Source organism: Chamaea fasciata, unplaced genomic scaffold (genome assembly GCF_029207755.1).
Source record: "Chamaea fasciata isolate MVZ Bird 193981 ecotype frontalis unplaced genomic scaffold, bChaFas1.0.hap1 SCAF_3, whole genome shotgun sequence".
Classification (NCBI taxonomy): domain Eukaryota; kingdom Metazoa; phylum Chordata; class Aves; order Passeriformes; family Sylviidae; genus Chamaea; species Chamaea fasciata.
Window position 1 is genome coordinate 73840549 of NW_027094088.1, and position 21873 is coordinate 73862421.

Below are 21873 nucleotides of genomic sequence, written 5' to 3' on the forward strand. Positions count from 1 at the left end.
AGACAGGTTATTACAATGATAGTCCCTCTATATGTAGTGCATATGGATTCTATGAGCTGCCATTCTCTCCTGCTATTTTCATGTCTTTTGCCACCTGGATTCTCAACTGACTGAGACACAGCTAGGCATGCACAAAGGGTTTTTTCTTCTTACATGACATATGTAAAGCCCACTTCAGTTACAGAAGAACAGACATTTTGTCTGAAGGAAATCTGGTTTGCTGTGTGTGGGCATGTATGCACCCCAGAAGAGGAATTAATATAGCCAGTAAAATAAATGTTGAGTATGTGGTTGTTTACTCTTGGGCTTGGCACAGTTTGTGATGGTATGACATGGTGTTCCACCAAGCTCCTTTCTATTACTCAGATTTCTAGTGCTTTTTATTTTAAGTTGTTTTGGTTTTTTAAATAATGGTTTAAAGCAATAGATTGTGAAAAGACCTTTGAAAATGTGGACTCAATGCATGTAAGTACAGAAAGGACTGTCTTGCAAAAGAGAGGGACTAAAAATGTACTCCAAGAGATCCATGACGTTCCTGTTGAAGTTAACACATGGAGCTCAGTTATCTATCAAGATAACTATGAATACTAGTCTTCCTCTCTATTTCACCCCTCTTCTGAAGAAGCATGGAATTGATCTCACACCCTACAAGCTGTTCAGAGTGACTGTTCACTTTTGTACTGCTTGTGTCAATTACGGAAAGAGATTGCTCTTTGCCGTCCTTTCAGGCCAGTGTTTAAATTCCAATCTGGAAACCATTATTGAAAGACTTGGTGGAATGCAGCAATATATTCAGCTTTCCTGTGGAGACATCTGAATACCTGCAAAAACCTTGTTTGGAGCTCTGTGTCCAGTCAGAGACTGACTTGTTCAGCTCCGATATTTAAGGTTTGCAAACAGGGGTTTGGGGATTTTGCTTTTAATTTATGCTTCTAAGTAGGTTCTGAAGCTCATAGCTTTCACTGAGTTGAGTACGAAAGACTGTGTCTCATTCTCTTTATTTGTTTATTCCTCTTTATTGATCCAAATGAACCATTTGCTTATTAAGTACAATTCAAAATGAATTGGATATGTACACATTTATCAACCTTAAAATATTCCTAATAACCTTTTGAATAATGACTTTTTAATGTTTGTGTTTCATTCCCTACCTACCTTTTCTTTTAAAAAGTGAATGGAAGTCAAGCAAGCAAGGGACAGTGATTCTGTAGGATTTCTACCAAGATATATATGAGGAAGGCTTACTCTTAGCATCTACTTTTAGGCTGCCTTTGGAAAATCAAATCTTAGAAGGCCAAGCTGGAATCAAGATTTTATACATGTCAAGTGTTGGGTATTTATAATTGCTCCTTGGAGACACCTCAATTAAATGTCTTAAATGGTCTTTGTGAATACCCCATGCTATGTCCCTGTTCTGTGTCTGCCAGTCTTTCCAGGAATCAGATGTTTCTTCTTGGTGATATGGCAAAAGATCATATTTCTGCCAAGTTGCATTGGAATGTAACAAACTGAGGAAACTAAGTAAAGCATTTAACTATAAACTTCCTGAAAACAAGTAGATTTATATTAAAAGAACCTATAAATTATACTACCCCTGCATACAAACGTTGTTGACTAGTGTTCTTGTTGTAATCATGCTTAATAATAGTCAATTACTTTGTCACTTGTATATTGCTTAGGGTTTTTTTTTCTCATAGAAACTCTTGTATATCCTGTAGAAATCCACATATTTTTGTTGTTAATATGTTGTGAAGCCTAGTCCTGTTTTAAAGCTCATATAGATCACAAAGTCCTAATAGAGTGATGTTTTAAAGTATGATGCACCGGTATTTGTGATGTGAGTCCCATATTATATTTATTTCACACTTTGTGTGTTTCCAACTAAAAAACAAAATACGTCTACAGACAAGGCAGGAGGATCTTTTCATTATCTTAGAAACACAGGTAAAAATCTGTAAAGTTTCCTTTGTTGTGGAACAGACTAGCTGTGCACTTTTGTAAGGTGCATCTGATGTTGCAGTGTAATTTCAGGCTGAGCAATGTGCAGTACTTTCTGCAAAGAATGGCAACGTTAAATGTCAGGAACAGGAGTGTAAAATACACATTGTATCTGTTTCAGTCTGCTTGATAGTAGTGACAAGTGCTCAATGGCTGTCAGCATCCTTGTCAGCTCGGAGCCGCCTTTGACATTAAGGTCCCCAGCCCAGCCCTGAGGCTGTGCAGCTCTATTGGCAGCTCCATCAGGCTGCAGCTGATCGGCGAATGTCAGAGCCTGCCCTCTTCTCCTGGTGTGTCGCCAGCCCTCTGTGTTTCCAGGCTGGCCTCGCCTGTTATTTGATCTTGCTGCACTTCTTCATCAGCTCTCCTATGGGAAATGAGCGGATAGGTCACTGGTGTGTGGGTATCTTCGGGGCAGCACAGAGTCCCATCCAAAGTGACTTCCATAAAGGTTTGTAACGATTACCATTTCTTAAAGCCAATCAATGGGTAAGGTACCCAGAGACTCATTAAATGGCATTTGAGGCACCTGTAAAAGAGTTTTGAGCTGTATTTCAGGAAATGTGGTGACAGCCTTTAATGTCTAATTGACCTCTTCCTTTTGTTTCACTTTCTGTATTTCCTTCTGATGTGTTCCCCCGTGGAAGCAAACAGCCCTGCTCAGTATTCTGAACTTCTGCTCGGAGCTGCAGCACCTCAGCCTGGGCAGCTGTGTCATGGTGAGTACTTGGACCATAGAGAGTGTGGGGATTATTGTGTGTATGTGTGTACACTCTCTTTGGAACCAGTCTGGGTTTGTTTCACAAACGCATGTTAAATGTGAGGTTGATACAAGACTTCACTCTTTTGGGAGGTCCAAGATGAATGCAGCTTGGTCATATATTTAAGGGTTATGTACTAGCTGAGTAGGCCTAAAATGGCTTGTGGGCTTTCTCAAAGTTCTTCAACCTTTTTCTAAGTTTTTGGGGATTCTCTCTGTGTGTAATCACTTAACAAGTAATTAATAAGACTTTCATAAGGAGATGCAGTGACTGATCAACTTAAAATGGAAATAAGTACAGTCTTCAGTCATTCTTCAGTAGTTGCTCTTCCTGTGGTCATAAAAGCTGTTGTAATCATCTTTTAAGAGGAAAATAACTGTGCAAAAAAAAAAAAGTTTCTTGAAAGAAACAACTTTTGCTGCAGTTTGATCCTCACTATTAAGTGAATTTAAAAACTGCTGTGTCTGAGTTTTATAGGAAATTTATTTTATTTTTGTCTTTTATAAAAGTAGATCACTGTACCATGCAATGAACAATTTTCAGAGCTCTTTAGAAATGACAAAAGCTTGAGACACATGTTATGTGTGTTAGGAAGCAAACCTTGAAACACCTCTATATATGTCTGGAATGATGCTGCACATGACCGAGTGTCTGCTTTCCTTGCAGATTGAAGACTATGACCTTATAGCAAGCATGATGGGAGCCAAATGCAAAAAGCTTCGCAGTCTGGATTTGTGGAGATGTAAAAACATAACTGAGAGCGGGATCGCGGAATTGGCTTCGGGCTGCCAGCTTTTGGAAGAACTGGATCTCGGTTGGTGTCCTACACTCCAGAGCAGTACAGGCTGCTTCACAAACCTTGCCCGCAAACTCCCGAATTTGCAGAAGCTCTTTCTTACGGCCAACAGGTCTGTGTGTGACACAGACATTGAGGAGCTCGCTGCCAACTGTACACACTTACGGCAGCTGGATATATTGGGTAAGAGAATGTGGGAATACTGGTGTTTGTTTTACGGTGTCTCAAAAGCCTGTCAGGCAAAAAAGAGTCCTTAAGACAAAACTGCCCTCTAGACATATTTTATAAATAATTGTTTCTTAAAATTGTGGTTTAGCACGTGAGAAAAAAGAGCAACATTTTACTCACTGCATGAATTCTGACTCAGAATCCAGTGGATTTATACCAGCTGTGTAACTTGACTGCTGAGTATGAACTGCTTAAACTGGAATTTAAGTGCAACATTTTTTCTGCTAACTTTTATTTTCATGACCATCAGTTTTTTTAACTGAAGCCTTTTGGTTTTGATTATCAGAAGATCCAATTTCTTATCATTCTTTCTGATTTTGTTTGTGTTTTTATTTCTGTGAAGTGTGACAAAGTGTATTTATAGCATGAGTCTGTGATCAATAAACAGATTTTTCTTTTGTCCAATAAATATTTGTTATGTATTATATAATATATATTATGTACTATGCAATACTGAATTTTTCTTCATCACTTCTATCATAGGTGAAGTTGAGTTATTAAAGATGAAAGGGTAATTAACAGCAAAACCTAAACAGACTTTCTAGTAAGGTGCAAAGGAAGTGATGAGGGTCAAAAAGCACAGCAAATCTGAAATTTCTAATCGTCTGCAGCTTCCATAGTTGAAAATATTTTTAGAGATCTAAAGTAAATATACCTTGAACTCTTGAGTAAGGACTTTGAGAAGTGTAGTTTTGTGTGATGCTGAATTTATTCTTTTATGGTGACATATGAGGTTTTCTTTTTATAATAATGTAGGACAGCAGGGATGTTTGTGACATCAGTGTGGGAGAAAATTCTTCATGGTTTTACCAACTTAGTTTCACAGGTTGGCTGAAAGAGGAAGATTCAAATGAAGGGGAATAAAGTAGTTGCTCTGTGTCCTTCTAACGTTTAATAATTGTAGCGAAAATATTACATTTAGGTTGAGAGGGATACTGCAGAGAACTGAGAGCCATCAATGTGAATAATATTCCAAGCAAGTTTAAGAATTTATTTTTATCAGCATTTACAATTTCAAAATATTTACCCTATGGCTTCAGATCAGCACTCCAGTACACTCTTCTATAATGATATAGAGTTCTACTCACTTCTGACTGAGAGGGTTAACTTCACCAAGTACAAGTTGTAGATACATTATGCTTATGCCTCCCAGGGGTACTGTGTTTTGTGTATCTTGAAGACAATCTTCTTTGTATCTAAATTATCAGGGGCACACTGTCCTGTTCAGACACGAGAAGTTTCCAAATGGTGTAGGGAATTAAATCTTTCATAAACACTCAGGTGCCCCTGACCATCCATTTCCATGTGTTTCTGTTACAAAGGCCTTGTGTCTGCCCACAAAGTGGACCTTGTTGGTTGGGCCTTGTTACTGCACCAGAGGCTCTCCAAAGAATAGTTTGGCTGTGTTAAACATATGGATAGTCTGTTACTTCTGTTGCCTCTCTGACAGCAGTGAAGGCTTGCTGTCACATTTCTTCAGTGTTTGAATTCAGATTTTAATTCTGTTTGACATTTTAATGATTTTTTTTAAATAACGTGAAAGTGGAAAAGAAGTTTGTTTTGTTCCCTGGGTGCTTACCAGTATTCCTGAGTCAGGTGGATTTGTAGTCAAACCTTTCCAGTGAGACTGCATGTTGCGTTCAGATAAATCCCCCCTAGGGGATATCCAGTTGAATTACCTGCAAAATGAATAATCTGCAAAAAAATATTTCTTCCTTCCTTCAGAGAAATACTTGGTAGGGTGAAAAAAAGGTTGTCCTCTGCTGTAAACAAGTCAGTACAAGGTGATACTACATACCTGCAGGACTTACCCTGTTTTTTTGGCAACAGTGAGGAAACTGTTAAATTTTTTTGTCTGAATATAGTAACCACTACAGTCTGTGATTACAAGAAAGAGCTGTCAAGTAAAAAACCACATCGTGTCATCTGGAGGTAGAGTTGCCAGGTGATCCCATTTAAGTGCAGAAGTCTCTGTTGTCTGAACTGAAGAGTGAGTCTCTCACTGTGCAGGAGTACCAAGGAAGTCATAAATCCCTGAATGTGCTCTTACTTTGGACATGTGATACAGGGCCATCCTGTTACTTTAAGCTGCATAAATGAGTGGTGTGTTTTTGTCCTTCAGCAGAAGTGTGACAACAGGTCTGAAGCTGTAAGAGGTCAGAGCTGAGCTTTGCAAGAGTAACCTTGAACAGTGGGTCTTCTCTGTGATGTGAATGAATGAGAGGTGCTCTTATTATATCCTTTGTCATCTCCCAAGTAATGTCTGGCTTGCTTATGCATTGTGAACAGTGTAGAGGTATTGCTGCTAGGTTAGCACTGTGTGCTGTAAGGGAACTTCTTTTGCTTCAACGAAGCTGTGTGAAAGCGAGGGGTTTTGCTGTATACAAGCACTTATCTAAGTAAGGGTCAGAATGTCTTCCCTTCACTGTAGTCACCTGGTTTTCAAGGACTTACTGGCCCATGTAGAGCATTGTTGGATGTCAGGCTGTGTTTGTGCTGTGTAAAACATAGAAAGTAAATTTCTGTTCAAAAAAAATTATGGGCTGGTCCATATCTGCTGTATCATAAGTTTGGAAGAGGAAGCGTGGTGTGTGTCACTGAATACACGAGGATGTGCTTCTCTCGAACTTTTAGTTCTGAGCTTTCTTTTACCCACTACATCCTGAACTGCCTGCTTACAAGTATCATTTCCTTTTCAGCCCACATCTTTTCCACTGAGTGACATGGCATGTTTCCACCCTCTGTCAGAATGATCCAGCTATGATCATCTGACAGTTCTGTAGTGACGCAGTACATCAGCCAGTGCTATCAAAAGTTAAGTGGACACCTCTAGACCAGTAGTTAAAAAACTAGTCTTCAAACTGTGATCAGCATTGAGCAATGTGACAAGTCAGATGGCAACCTGAATTGACAGTGCCAAAAGCTTTTCTTGCACATCACATCAGCTGCCTAGTTCTCTTGCCGTGGGGTTCTCAGCTGCTGTCAAGGGTGAAGAGTAAATCGAATTAACCTCGCTCCCCAAAAGTTCCAACTGCCTCTGTCCTGCACAAAAAGAGTAATGAAAAGTAGACACCCTCGTTACCACAAAATTCATGTATTCCTATCTACATTCCAACACCTCCCACACCTTCCTGAGCAACAGAAAACCCAACTGCCCCCTTGCCAGCTGTCAAAGTTTTCAGCTTTATCTTGAGAACATCAACACGTAGTTAGTCAATTCAAACATGAAAATGTGTAGCACATTTAAATTTTGAATTTGAGTTGTGTGCAATAGATTGAATAAAATGTAAAGAGTAAAAGGCTAGTTTGGCTGGTCTAGAAGAAGAAAGTAAAGAAAAGTAAGAATATTTGAGGCAAGAGTGCTAGTTATTTTGAAGGTTGGTACTCTGAAATGTTATTTGATGTCCCTTGCCCTAGAAATTTGGGTTCTGCAGTTTTTATAGCTGTTCTGCACAGGTCTCCTTAACAGCTATAGAATTTGAAGACTTGGATGTATGATGGATATAAGTTAAATTATTTACAGCTAATAAGCATAATTGTTCTAGCAAAGAGATCATTACTCGGAGGTGCCTTTTACAAGGGTGATACCAGAGAATTAACTGAAGAAAAAAATTAAATAGCATATTTTAATGTTTTGGGCATGTTTGTGTTCTGAGAAATGGCTGATTAGTCCATGGAGGAGAAGTTGTAGTAAATAATAAAGGTCCAAAAGCCTCCGAACTCTAGATGAAAAATGCGCTATATAAGTAATTAACTAGCAGGCTACATTGTCAGTCTTTCAAAAGCAAAGGAAAATGTGCTGTATTCAAATTCTGAAATGCTTTTGAATGGGCTTTTAAGATACATACATCACTGTACATTTTATAAATAAAAATAAGACTACAAATGATGTTCACGTATCCTATGGTGTGCATAACCAAACCCCAACTGGATTGCTTTTTAGAAAAAGGTATTTCCTAACATAAAATTTTAAGTCTGAGGAGGAAAAAATCACAGGTGCAATAAAACATGCAATTTAAGATGACCTGCTTAGTTGCAAATCTATTAAAAGTCTTGGATGAAATGGTAGGAGAAGTATCAAAGTTCAGGTAGGAAGGAATGAAGAACATCCTACACAAAAAAAATCTGTGGCTAGGCATCTAAATCTAGAATTTTTGTAGAAACACACGTTCGAATCTTGAAGCATAAAAGCTGTGATGCATAAATGAGGCTGGGTTTAGATGAAGGTGCTGATGTAGTAGCAATTTTAAGGCTTGGTGGAAAAAAAAGAGAAGTAGCATAATGTGTGTTCCTAGAGTTGCATTTGGAATGGTAGAGCAGGTCCTCATGGTAGAACAGTGATACTGTGGTAAAGTTCATGGTCGAATGAACTGATTAAATAAAGCGTTACAGAATTTCTGTGTGAGGCTTTAGGGACTGTTGCATGAACCACCAGACAGTTCTGATGATGGTGATTATATAGTGGTAGGGGGGTTAAAAATCACAATGATAATGACAAGCTTAGTCTCCGTAGAGGAGATAAAATTTGGGGGCATGATAGCCAAGGCTGTCTTTGGGTGATGTTCAATAATGTCTCAAAGCAACTAATCTGAGAACCTGACATAGGGTAATTGAAGACCATATTTAGATACCCCCTTGCTTATGCAGAAGAATACTGGAGACTACTGAAACCATCCAGGGTCTTTCGGAAATTGAATCCCATTCAGAGAACAAGAATAGGAATATGAACTCTAGAGAAGTGAAACAAAATCACAGCAAGGCAGTGTGAAGTATGAAGGAAGCACTAGAGGTGAATGATACTGTATTTCAGCTGTGTTAGAAGTTTACAGGAGTGACTGAGCTCGGTAGATAGTCCAGCTGTTGCAGAACTGTTGTGTGTCCATTTGTGTTTGTGGCAGAGGGGATCAAGCAGGCTGCTACATCAAGCCATTCTTTCCAGGAGATTAGCCTGGAAAGCTGCCTTAAATTGGAATGCCAATACCAAAAGCTTTTGAACAAATCAAAACACTGAACAATAATAAATTTTTAGGACTAAATGGTATTTATACAGTGGTTGTAAATGCGTGGTTGTAAAAAATTTCCAGGGCTCTGGAAGTCTTATTTCTGGTGTGTGATCTGTCTCTTAAGTCAGCCTCAGTGCTAGAGTAATGCAGGGTTACAGACATGTCACAACCTTCTGTAAAGGGTTTGGATTAGGAGCTACAAAACAGTAAGATCACCTTTTGCTCTGTGTAAACCAGTGGCAGCCAGGAGGAAGTAAGTCAGTAGACATACAGAGGACATTACCATATTTTGAAGAAGGGCTGCGTCCCAGCAAGGGTAGTATTTTGCTTTGCCTCTCCAGTCCTTTAGAATTCCTTGGAGTTCTTGGTAAATGTGAGCAGTACGCCAATCCATAGAAGATTGGATTTTCAAAAGCTTTAGGCAAGGTTGTGCTGCTTTTGTAATTTAGCTGTCTGCTTCTGGATTATGAGTGTTTCAGAGACAACAGAGGACAAGAATGTATCATCTCTTTTCACAGTGAAGTTATGTGACTGCTGTGGTCACCAAGGATCTGTTCTGATCTGCTTATGAGTAATCCAGGCAGAGGGGAGAATAATGCCAGAGGGTAGCGCACAGGTATTCAGGGTAGAAAAATCTTAAACTGAAGAACTTAACTCTGAAAAATGGCAGAATGATCTTGTGATACTTACTAAACAGGTGATAAAGCAGGAGGAAAACATTGAATCAAGTGCACAGTAGTAGCATGAGGTAAAATAACATCAACTAAATATATAGGGGACTGGATTTATGTTAGCTCCTGTTTTGTAGGAAAAAGATCCTGTGGACAATTTTTTGGAAAACATCAGCTCATTGCCCAGCATCATTCTAATGGGAATAGAGAAGATTAGGGGTTTTGAGACAAGAAATGGAAAAAACACCATAAGGCTTACTATAAAATTACTGACTGTGTGCTCAGTGCACTGTATTGTTCTGATCATCCAGTTTCAAAAGTACTAAATTAGTGTAGAAACAACACAATGGGTCATTTTGAGATGCAAGGGAATCTGGAAAACAGATAGCCTTGAGGGAACAGAAGAGATGTGCATGGGAGTATGAATGATTTACAAATAGTGAACTGGGAATGATCTCACTGCTTCTTTCATTGCACTTAATAGTGCAATTAATTAATTATTGCAATTAATAGGCTGGAGGTTTTAATTTGGGGTTTTTTTCTCTCTTTTTTTTTTACATTATGTAGTTAAGCTGTGGAACTTGTGAAGGGGCTGTAAGTATGAAGAAATTCAGAAAAGTAGTAGAATTTGTGAAAGATAGCTTTAGAAACCCTAAAATTATAATTTTTGGCAATTGAGAAGATTCACTAGTGAAAAGCTACTTTAAAAAATCTGCTTCTGTTTTTTGCAGGGGAGGTAAGGAGTGTAGGGAACATAATTGGCCCTGGCCCTAGACAAGATCCTGAATGAGATGGCTTTTAGGGGTGCTAGTTAGCTGAAGATGGAGCTGTGTGAGTTGAAGTGTCTGCCAGCAATTTTCTGCAGTAGTGTTGGATATAAAAACTCTCTAGAGGGAAAGCTTGATGAGCAGTTTAGCCCAGTGTAGACACCCAGGCTCAGTTCACTTGCCTAGAGTAACCTGCCAGGCTTACAGCCTTTCCTGTAAGGCATGAATCTCCTCCTCTGGGGCCAGTGTCCTGTCTGCCAGCTCTGTGTGGATGTCCTACACGGTGTAAGGTCCCCAAGGGGCACTAAGTACTTCAGACAGCTGACTCACATACCCCAGTGCCCGGCCAGATGAATCAGGTGCTAAGCACCGTGGACTGGACTGTCTAGTTGCCCATCAGCTATAATGGGTGTTTGGATTTCTGCTTATAAACATTGATTTATTTGGTTTCTGACTGAATCCTGTGCTTGATCTGGCCCTGTGTGACACTTGGGAGTTCAGCCACTGTAGTCGTGTTTTTAGCAGGATTTAACTAGTGTGTTTTATACATACATGTATTATGATCAGCAGTCTCTTGAATAGCTGCCTCTGCATGTGTGTAATACCCACACTTGCTCTAGAGCCCTGGGAGCTTTGCTGGTGCCTTTGGAATCAGAGTATCCCCTGATCACTCGTGTGCTGTGCTGATGGTCTGTGTGCTCAACAGGAGAGTCATGAGAGATGACTGCAGCATTCCATACTGCTGCCTAAGCCCAGCATCTAGTCCTGGGAGGTTTTGTGGCTCTGGGTTATCTGCCTTCCGTAGTAAGAGATTCCCCCTGAAGCTGTAAAGTTCTCCCCAATAGGAAATGATGGTGACTTAAGCAGTTAAGAAAATACACTAGGCTTTTTAAAGGTAAAAGTTCTACGTGCTTTCTGAGAAGCTTTTAATTTGAAAACTAATCTAAATAATTTAGATAAAAGTTGTTTTTTCATTACACTGCATTATACAGCTTAAAACTCTCCACTATTCTTGGTAACTTTACAATTCTTTTTTGTTTTGTATTTGAACAGGAACGAGGATGGTGAGCCCTGCATCTTTAAGAAAATTGCTGGAGTCTTGTAAAGATCTTTCTTTACTCGATGTGTCCTTCTGTTCACAGATTGATAATAGAGTTGTGCTAGAACTGAATGCCAACTTTCCTAATGTGTTCATAAAAAAGAGTTTCACCCAGTGACTCCCTTTATATGCTGCTGTGGAATTTGTTTGACAGAGTTGTTTTCATGTAAATTTGTGCTGATTTTTTTTTTAAGGAGAATATAAATCTGCTATAAAATAGTGGAAACTATTAATTATCTACACAAATGGGTAAAATATATTTAAACGTATGATGTTTCTTAAAGTTGATATTATACCTAAGAATTATTTTGCTCTGTTAATTGGTGGCACTGCATGTTTTTAAATACTGGCCATATGTCTGGCTTTAATGAGAAGCAAATGAATGTCTTCTTAAATGTCCCTTCACAGGGTGTTACACACATTACACTATGTTAATATCCAGGTGAAAGCAAAAGTTCAATATCTATCAGTAAGGAAAATATGGGTGCTTCCTTTTCATGTGTTTGTGTGTGTATATATAAAGGTATACACAGGTATTTGTATATACATACACAGATATTGTAGCATTCTAGTTTGGCCTGCAACATAAGATTTTATGATCTGGCCTATAATTAGTTATTTGAAAACCATTTTAAGTGTGTATAAGAACAGATAGAAAAGGCACTTTGTCGTCTTTGAGTTTTGGCAGTGAATTGTATATGATACAGTTCCCTTCCTCCACCTGAAATTGATGTAGTGATGTTTTACTGTCCAGCCTAAGCAACACAACAGATAAATGTGAGAACCTGGACCCCCTAAACTTAGAGCAGAAATGAAAGATAAAATTGACAGCTGCTTCTTGGTATTGAGATACAGAGTTTAAGCCAGGTACTTAACGTTGTAGCTGGTAATGTGTAGAAAACTCCAGAGTAGTTTTGTTTTTCAAATTTCTGTCATGGTCAAGACTTGTGATACATCTGGTTATCGTGCAGAGTACCGTGAAAAGTAGAACTTAGGGTAATGTGTTAGCAACTGTCCTTTCACTGGCATCAAATCTACTGTCAGGTGTAAAAACAAGCATCTTTGTTCAGTAAAACAGCAATGAAAATATAATGGGTTTGAAACAAGGGCAATATGATTTGATGATTTTATTATCACCAAACCTTAGTACTGGATTTGTTTTGTTTGGGTTTTTGTTTCTTTTTGTTTTTTTTTTTTTTTTTTCCAAGAGGAGAGTAGCTCAAAGTACTATTGCACTCTCTTTAAGACTACTTAACCTCTGAAGAAGGAAAACTGTGTTGATGGACAATTTCTGGGAGTTTCTTCCTTTTGCACTTTCTGGGATGAAGCTTTTCTCTTTTATTTTTTTTCCTTGAATACTACTGCTAGAGTATGTTGCTATGTACGACTTTGGTTTCGAATTTTACCTTTTTAGCCATTGTTGATGCATATGGACCATAAAATATAGGCTGTCGTTTGATACTGGTTCTGTTATTCTTGTATTGACGGCACTTATTACCTACTGGAATAAGAAGAAAAATACTTTGAGAGAAGTACAGTATTGGACTGAAGATCAGTGACAAAGAACACTTCAGTTCATGCAGTAAATAACCAACTGCTACTAGAGGACTGCTGCAAATCATTAAAAAATCTGACAATCTCTGTGACTCCTGAATGACTGCTTTGGACTCTTTGTGCCGGTGCCAATACTTTTTAAACCATGTCATGAAACAGCTACCGAACATTTATCTATTGTATTGAAAGACCTAGTTCTTCAGATTTTTAAATTTTGCTGAATTTCTGGGGAATTCCAGATCCAAAGAAGGGCATGCACAGTTGGCTTTTTGATTTTTTTCCTCCACACAGATGGCACTGTGGGATTTCCAACTAGTTTATGCCATTCCTTTTTTTTTTTCTTCTTTAGAAATCTGGGCATTGTTAGAGAACTTTAGATTGATTTACTTTTTTTCCACACTGAAAGATTTCAGCTTTGTTATGATTCGCTGTGAGATCTCATTTCTCTCAATCATGTTTGGGTTCATTTGTTTTTCTGTGAACTTTAAACTTTTTTTAGTCTAAATTTTTCACTGTAATTGAGTATTAAACATTATTATTCTAGTTACAGGAGAACACAGGTACAGATAATGGGAGTTTACAAAGAACAGAGTTTCAAAACAAATGTTTTTGTTGTAAAATTTCACTTCTCAGGGGTTGTTCCGTGTTTATTTCCTTTTTCTTCTATAGAGATCAGTTTTGTTTGTTTTTCACTGTAAATAGAGTGAGATGTGGATGAAGTGATAGCCATTGTGCCTTCAAACTGGTAAACTTGGTAGATAATACAGTTTAACTTCTCATCAGTGAATCAAATATGTGTCTTTGTAATGATGTATGTGTAAAGAATTTCATTCTCTGTTGCTTTTTAGGTAGTGTAAAGAAGGTTTAAATTGAAATTTTGTTCATACTGAAGGATTTTTTTTTATGTTGCATCTTCTGTTTGAAATTGTTTTTTTCAGGAATTCTCTATTGTCACTTGGAAGATAAATTGAACTTGACTTTTTATTTGAATTGTTTAAAACTTAGCTATTGCCAACATATAATAAATTAATTCAAAGAGCAGAGAAGCTACTGGAAATGACTTCCATCTATAGTTGTAGACTTCAACCTTCAGTTAGAGAGCAAGAAGCTCTTACAGCTATGGCCTTATATATCCAAGAAGTCTTCCAGCAAAACAAAGTTAGACCAGACTTGGCATTTGTAAAACTTGTAGGATAAATAAATCAACTTGCTTTTAGACCTTCCTTGTGTGTCGCAAGCAAGCAAGAATAGGTCGCTGTCTCTTTAGTTCTGCTACTTAAGTGTGTCTATTTATTTATTTATATGTATGCATAAATTATATATATACACACATATGTTCGTGTATATATGAATTTTTTTTTGGATGTGTGTACATACATAAACATATACGTGTATAAGTCTCAAAAGTTTTTTCATGTAAGAATTACTTTTGTAAAGTGAGTGTAGTAGCAGAAGATGTTTCATAGCAGTTCTGCTTTCAGCTGTTGCTTTACTCTACCTGGAGACTGAGTTCATCTCCACTCATGCAGCAGGAAAAGCCTGGACAGGAGATGTGCTGGATTTCCAGTGTTGCTTTGCCAAAGTGCCTTTTGGTTTGTCTTCTCATGAAAGGTGTTACAGGGTATGAAGAGTGAATGCAAAGTCCGATAACTACTGTGGACTGTCTCCTTGTGAAGCAGTCATATAGAGGGAAACTTATATTCTAGTTTCATTTAATCCAAAATGAATGATGTCAATTCCTCCATTGGAGGAATTTAATTACTCTTCAACTGGATTGTCATCTCCTTCATTAGACTGTCCCTCAGTCATGTCATCTAAATTCTGCTGTTAAAGGTATTCCTTTTTTTAATCTTGTTGTTTGATTATCTGTCTTTCTGAAGCTTTGTAAAAGATGTGCTTTGGCAACAAATGTTAAAAAAACATGGCTAACATGTCCAAAAAAGGGGGTTTGCTCTGAACTGCTCCTGTTTTTAAACTAAAGGGGGGCTTCCACACCCTCTGTTTGAAATCAGTGTGGGGTGGCCTGTAGGTAAAGATGTAATTCCTTGGGTAATTTTAAAAACTAGTATGATAACTTTACCATTTGAAGCATCTTCTTAACTCTTCAAGGCTTTAATTCAGTAGTGTACTTACTTGTATTCATAATTTTGAGCTGTCTGGCTACATAGCTCTATGAAATGGATGGGGTCTCTGTTCTTTAAATTATACGCCTGATAAGGGCCATTAGTGAGCATGACTTATATACAACAGCTTTGCATGGGAGTTTGGACCTTATAATCCCCCATGTACTTGGAGGTCCAAGTTTCAGACAAGAAACCACAAACAAAACAAACAGCAAACCTACCAAAACCTTCATATTTCCTCAGAGCTCTTAAGCTAAATTTTCCAGATACAAGATGTCCAGTAATCATCGTACACAGTGAGTAGAATTCATCTCACTGGATGTTAGTTCTCTGAAAGTTAGACATCTACTTCAAGGGAGGAATCTGGGCACCTCTAGAGAGTTATCAATCTCCTAAGGCAGACATTTAAGGAAAGTAGAATGAGTCATGTTGTAGAGAGCCTCTCTGGAGACTGCGGAAGCTGTGATTTAGCTCAGGTTAGATACTAAACTGAGATTAATTCCATCCAGTGCTGTACTACCTGTCTTGAAAAACAAGACTGAAACAACATCCATCCTTAAACCTTCAAACCCTCCAAATTCCATCCAGAGAGAGACAAAAAAAAAAAAAAAAAGAAAAAAAAGAAAAAAAAGAAAAAAAAAAAAATTCTGACAACCTTGAGGACTTTTCTTAATGCCAGGATCTGCTTCTACCCCTTGCCAATACCTGTGGTATATAATTTGTTTTATTTTGTTAGTTTGTTTGGCTTTTGGGTTTGGGGTTTTTTTTGGAAATGCATCCCCTTTCCCTGTTCCAAAATCTCATGTACCTAACTGGCTGTACGTATAGTTCTGTAAATGCATGAAGAGAACAGACAAACATAATTAATGTATTGCCATTATTTTGATAATCTTTCATATTGCTATAATTAAGACTGAGTAGTTTAACTGCTCTACTGTCATCAGAAATGTCACCCACTGTGCATTTGCAAAAATTGTGTGCTGAATCCTGGTTCTTACTGTGTGTACTTACTGCATCTTATGGGATATATTTCCCATGTCACGTCAGCAGGACTGCTAAATTTACAAAAACGAGATAAAATGTAGCATTTTATTATAAGGACTATGGGAGCGACTTTATATATATATGATTTACATGTTCATTATTGCTCTTTAACAATGATTCTGTAAGTTGTAGCTTTTGAAATTACTAGACTAGAAATCCCTGGTTGATAGCATCTGCACATGCTGTGTCAGACTCAGTCAGTGTTTTTTCCAAAATGAAGACTTTAGTCCTTCACTGAGATGATGATTTCTGTGAGTTTTAGATTTCTGACTTGATGATGAAATGCAAGAAGGTGCTCTTTAATAAATGTTACCAGGCACAGGACAAGTTTTGGTAACTGACATTAGGAAGGGCTGAGAAATGAGTGTTGCATGTTACAGATCCTCATGAGCTTCAGGAAAGCGCGTCAGCAGGAGGACTCTCTTTAAGAAGATTCAGCCTCTGTAATAGGAGGCAGTGGTGAGAATTTCCTTTTCAGCTAATGGACTAAATACTGTTACTTTTGTTTGAGTTACATAGCTCTGATTTCTCCTTGTCTTGTTTTTATTTAAGGATGGTAAATGGCACAGTTAGGACAGATGTCCTAAACTGAAGGGCATCCATTGTGAGGAATGAAGTTTTACTGTTGCATGTTTTGTTCACCTTTTCTAAAAATAAAAGAATAAAAATACCCCCAACTATTTGAAATCTCACTTTCCTTAGATTTTGAAGAAATGCATATGTCAGGAATGTTGAGAAAAGGAGAAAAGGGGACTTACCCAGATTTATCTGGAAACTCATGAAAGGGTAGCCAGGAAAGTAAGTCCCTTGCTCTAGATCAGCTGTTACCTTTCCCAGAAACATAGCTTTCCACATAGTATCACATGCTCATACTTCTAAATCAAGATTTACCATTTAGATGTGCTTAATATTGACCTTTCATGTACATGTTTGTGCAGTAAGTCATGATGTCTCAGTTTCATTTTTATCAACTACATAAAAATAATTTTTCTTTGCCTACCACTGTGAAATCATGTTTTTTGTTATTCAATGAAACTATTTCATGCATGTACACACAGGTGCATGTAAGACTTAATTGCTCAGGTTTTTTGCAGCTGGTCCTTTTCTGAGGACAAACTGCATAATGGTGGTAAAAATGGTAAAGTCTCTGGAGAAGGTTCATGGGAAATCTGATCAATGTATAGGAATACCTGATGGAGGGGAAGAATGAAGAAGAGGGAGCCAGATTCTTCTTAGAGATGCCCATGAACAGGACAAGAGGCAATGGGCACAAACTGAAACACGAAGATGACACATTTTATGGCACAGGTTGCCTAGGGAGCTTGTGGAGTCTCCATTCTTGGAGATACTCATCATCCTGGGCAACTGACTGGGTGGCCCTACTTGAGCTGGTGGAGGCTGGACTAGATGACCTCCAGAGGTCCCCTTCTATCCTCATCTGTTCTTTGTTCTATGATCTGAGATACACCTGTGGTTGGTTTGTTTGCTTCATTGTACTGATTTCTTGTGAGAAATAGAAAAAGCAGAAAGCTTTCATAGCAGTGCAGATGTAGGCCTAAAATTAAAAAGACACAAGAATGAGGATATAGAACAACAAGACTGTGTTTTTGTGCTGTGTAGAGTTAGGCCTTAGGAAGTAGAAAAATATGTTAAGCAAGATAATAGAAAAGCGTAATAATGAGGCTCTGTGCTTCATTTATAGGAGAGTATAAAAAGTTCCTGAATAGCAAAAAAATATGAAACAAGCACCTATTGTTAGATATAAGGTATACATGTAGTTTTAATGATTGACTTATGCAGATGCCTGTAAGCTTTTAACAATTTGCTATTGGTTAGCTTTTAAAAGGCCTTGTAACACAGAGAATTCTGGCTGCTGTTGGCAAGACATGAGCTGTTGCCATCTTTCTTGTCTCACCCTGTACTGAGGCTGATGTTGCAATAAAGCTTGAGGAACGTCTCCTGGCAGTCCCATCCCGTTATTTGGAAAATTATAGATCCAACAATTGCTGAAGAAGGTAGGAGGGGGGGAAAAAATGACTACCTAACATAAGGAATTTGTCATGTTGAAAACAGACACAAGAATCTTGTACATTTCCCTTTTTTTGTTATTTTAGGAGAAGTTATGTATCTCTCCGTTTAGGTTAGCAGGAAAATCTAAATGGAACAAAATTTTGGTAACATTTTCAACATGCAGATCTGTAACATAGAGAACACACAGCTGTTCTATGCTATGGGAGTATGATTGTCACTCCAAAGCCTGAACATTACACTAAGGACTAAGAAAAATAACCCTATTCTTGGGCACTGGCAATAGTTTCTGGTTAGAAACTGAGTTGTCTGCAATACCCTAGGAATAGTTCAGTTTGTATGTCTTTAGTATTTTTTACATAGACCTTGTACTGGATTGGGATTGCCCTGATTTTCGTGACAGTTATCCCTGTTTACTCTGTTGGAAACTGAGTATAGCAGTTACCTGTTTGTAGTGTCAAACACGGATGTTTGAATTCAGGTGAAAAAGAGGACCAAGTTTATGAAGCACTGAGATGCCTGAGTGTTTTATGGAGGTACCATGTATAATTGTGGTGAGTTCCCATCTTCTTTATTTTTACTATTTTACCATTGTCAGGAGTTGTCTCTGCTCACCATCAGAAGATGGGTTCACTTTTATCACACCTTGGTCTCTCTAGATTTTTCTTTAGGGCAGTGCCACAGATTTTTGCACATACCCACTGTTCTGAAATGAGCAGAGAAAATAGCTGGCTTGGTTAGGATTTGGAAACTAATGGCTAGTCTATGCTTGAGGTTATTTTGGAGTGGTTGCTAAAAGTAAACTAAAATACCCAGGAATTGATGTGTTCACAGGGAGATCTTGCACTTTCTGATTTAACTTTGGCATACAGACAGTTACAGGTGCCCCTCAGCTGTCATAGTGAAATCTGTATGATGGTGATCTTTCTGGATTTTGTTACTGTACAAAAAGGCACTGCAGCTCTTCAGCATCTTGTGGCATTTTGCATTCATGTCCTTGCCAGGCAGATGGTGGAGTTGTGGAGATTGGCCTGATCTCTGGAAGTGAGGTGTGTGAATTGCCTGGGGAAATTTCCTACTCACATTTACTCATATGTGCAGATGAGAGGGAAGGGCATCTCCAGACTTTCACATTTAAATTCCTAAACCCAGCACCTGGATTCATTTAAACATAATAGGTCTCTCTCTGCCCTCCCCCCCCCACCCATCACATAACCAGCAACAAAATACTTGCATTGTATTTATGATTTAATAGTACACTCCATTTTCTGCCGCAATAAGAGTTTGACTAATGTAACAAGAAACTCCTATTGCATTACCTTTTAAAGAAACTAATTTCTGTAAAGGTTGAAGAGCAGCAATAGAGGGAATAGTTCCAGACACTATCTGTAAATACCTGTGCTGTGCATGCTATGCCAGTAAGCACCAGAAGCAAGTTACGCCTTTTTGTAATAACAAGTTGAAAAGGACAAAAGGGATAATTGCCTCTAAGCACATTTTCTGTAGCTGGAGGATATTTATATCATTGAATTTTAAATATCTAGAGTAGATACTTAAGTTAGTACACTATTTTCCTGGAGTCCTGTCACTGAGTAGATAGGTTCTTCTATAGGGTAATTCAGATCAGATCAGATTAGTCTTCAATTGAGGTCTTCAACTGACGTTTGGAAAAGCAGAGGTCTATGTAGACCAAATAAAATTTCTGTTGGAAGCTAGCACAAGTGGAGTCAGAGTAAGAGGTTGCTTATTCCTTGGTGCTCTCTATTAGTCCCCTGGCTTGACTTTCTTCCACCAAAGGCCACCACTTGCTTTGCTCTGTTATTTGAACTGGATCTGATTGCTCCGTACAAAATATCTTGGTTAAACCTAGAAAACAGTTTGTTTTCCAGTAGCTGTCCTTTTGGTTGTTAGGGGTTTTTTTACCCTCCCTATTTGGCTATTAAAGCCAGCAGAAGGAAGGGGGCATTTAGCTTCAATTAACAGAATAACAAGCAGCAGGTGGGAGCATGTTGGTTGTGCAAATGTTTTAATTCAAATTAGCATAAATGAGGATAGCCACTCTTGATTGTGATCCAAAGCTTCTTAATTTTTACATAGTTCATCTCAGTACTGTGCCACAAAAATGTCCAAAGTGAGGCTGTTTATTTGCACCTCATGATGGTGGCTCAAACCCTAAAGTATAAAATGCTGCTGTGAACATACGAGAATGTTCAGGTCCTAACTGCCTTCAATAAATTCTGAAAAAAAAGATCTTTCCTTTCAAAGAGATGTTGGAAGCTTTGGATTAGAAAGGCTAGTAAGAGCATATTAAAATATGGTGAAGGCAGTGCTTAGCAAATTTAAGCTGGAGGGAGGAGCAGCAGTTCTCAGATGTGTTTCTCAGGACTGTTTTCCTGATCTTAAGCTGCATTGCCCCATGAAGCTACCAACCACTCCTTTGCAGTCCTTAAAATAGTCACTATTCCCAGAGCTCTTTCTGTGTGTGCAGTCTTAGATCCCAAATCTGTTTTCTGTGCTCCTATTCAGTAATTAGCCCACTTTTAGTTTTGTGCTCCTCTTAGTATTCTAGCAGTGTTTATCTTATATCTGTATTTGTTTTTAATATTCCTCTCTGAGACTCATGCTTTTCTTTTATACTTAGGTAAGTACTAGATTACATTTCAAAACAATGTTTTTCCTCTGGTCTGTGTTCTGCTTGACCGAGAGTAAGTGGAAGATAATGTTATTGGTCTATTCCTTCTTTTCAGATTTGGCTACTGTATCTTCTTTCTGTGTGTAAACCCAAAGGTTTACCTTTGCATTTGCAGACACAGCTCCAGCACGGATACCTGGCTCCTCCTCATTTGACTCATGCTTTTGGGGTATGAAGTATGGGTTGACCTGAACACAAACATACACACAAAACAGCGATGTTAGCCTTGTATTCATGAAGGATTTAATTTATAATCAAGAAATCATCTAATGCCTTATATTGCTAATTCGAAGATAAAATCTTCTTATCTTTAGAAGTTAACCAATGATTTCTAGTTAGGAAATTAAGCCTGTTTTCTGCTTTCTTCTTCTGTGTTGGATCATGTAAAATGTCATAATACTGTGTTGTGCAGTTTACTCTATTACTGCCAGTATAAAGAAGTTGAAATTAATGTTCTCCCTGAGTTGTCAATGTCTGCTAATTTAGAGATGACAGAAATGTGTTAAAATATATTCCATCTATAATATTTATCTTGCTTTGCACTTAATTTGTTTCCCTTTGACTGTGTTGCAAAATGCCAAGTGTACATAAAATAATGAATAAATAAAAAATAAATTATTTGTCTACATTCAGTGACCTTTTTGTGCATTTCTTTTAAAAAACTATGAAATACAACACAATATGATGCATTCTGAGGAACAGTTTGGTTATATTTTTATCACTGTTCATTTTGAAATAAGACACCCTGGATGTTTTTGGATATGAATTTGTAGCCTAGCTTTTTAAATTATTATTGGAAAAGTGTATTATTGTTTAATGGTTAGCTTCCTTTAGTCCTATGAAAGCACATGGAACTAGGTGTGTTACACAAAATAGATGCTTCACTGCCTGAAACAGTTTGTGGTACAGAGCAAGAGACAACAGATGTATGTAGACAGATGGGATATAAAGCAGAATATGGAGATTACAATGTACCAAGAGAGATCTCCAAGAAAAAGATAATTGTTGAATTTCTTTCAAGAATAATTTCCTAGTCTAGTGCAAATTATGTTACCATAAGGTATTTCTTAATCCCTTTAATTATGTACGTACTGGTACAGTTGCTTTTA

At 37.9% G+C, this 21873-nt stretch overlaps 1 protein-coding gene across 3 annotated transcripts in view; it reads left to right on the forward strand.

The window, feature by feature from the left end:
• Positions 1 to 21378, forward strand: part of FBXL4 (F-box and leucine rich repeat protein 4) — a 63015-nt gene extending 41637 nt beyond the window's left edge. For 2 of the 3 annotated variants that reach the window (XM_066179516.1, XM_066179515.1), the window contains 3 exons: positions 2646 to 2717; positions 3426 to 3738; positions 11278 to 21378. In XM_066179516.1, coding sequence (XP_066035613.1) covers positions 2646 to 2717; positions 3426 to 3738; positions 11278 to 11441 — 549 coding nt within the window. In that variant the 3' untranslated portion in view covers positions 11442 to 21378. Of the gene's footprint in view, positions 1 to 2645; positions 2718 to 3425; positions 4177 to 11277 lie in introns of those variants that run through there. The other variant, XM_066179518.1, reaches the window with a different exon arrangement.
• The last annotated feature ends 495 nt before the right edge of the window (positions 21379 to 21873 follow it).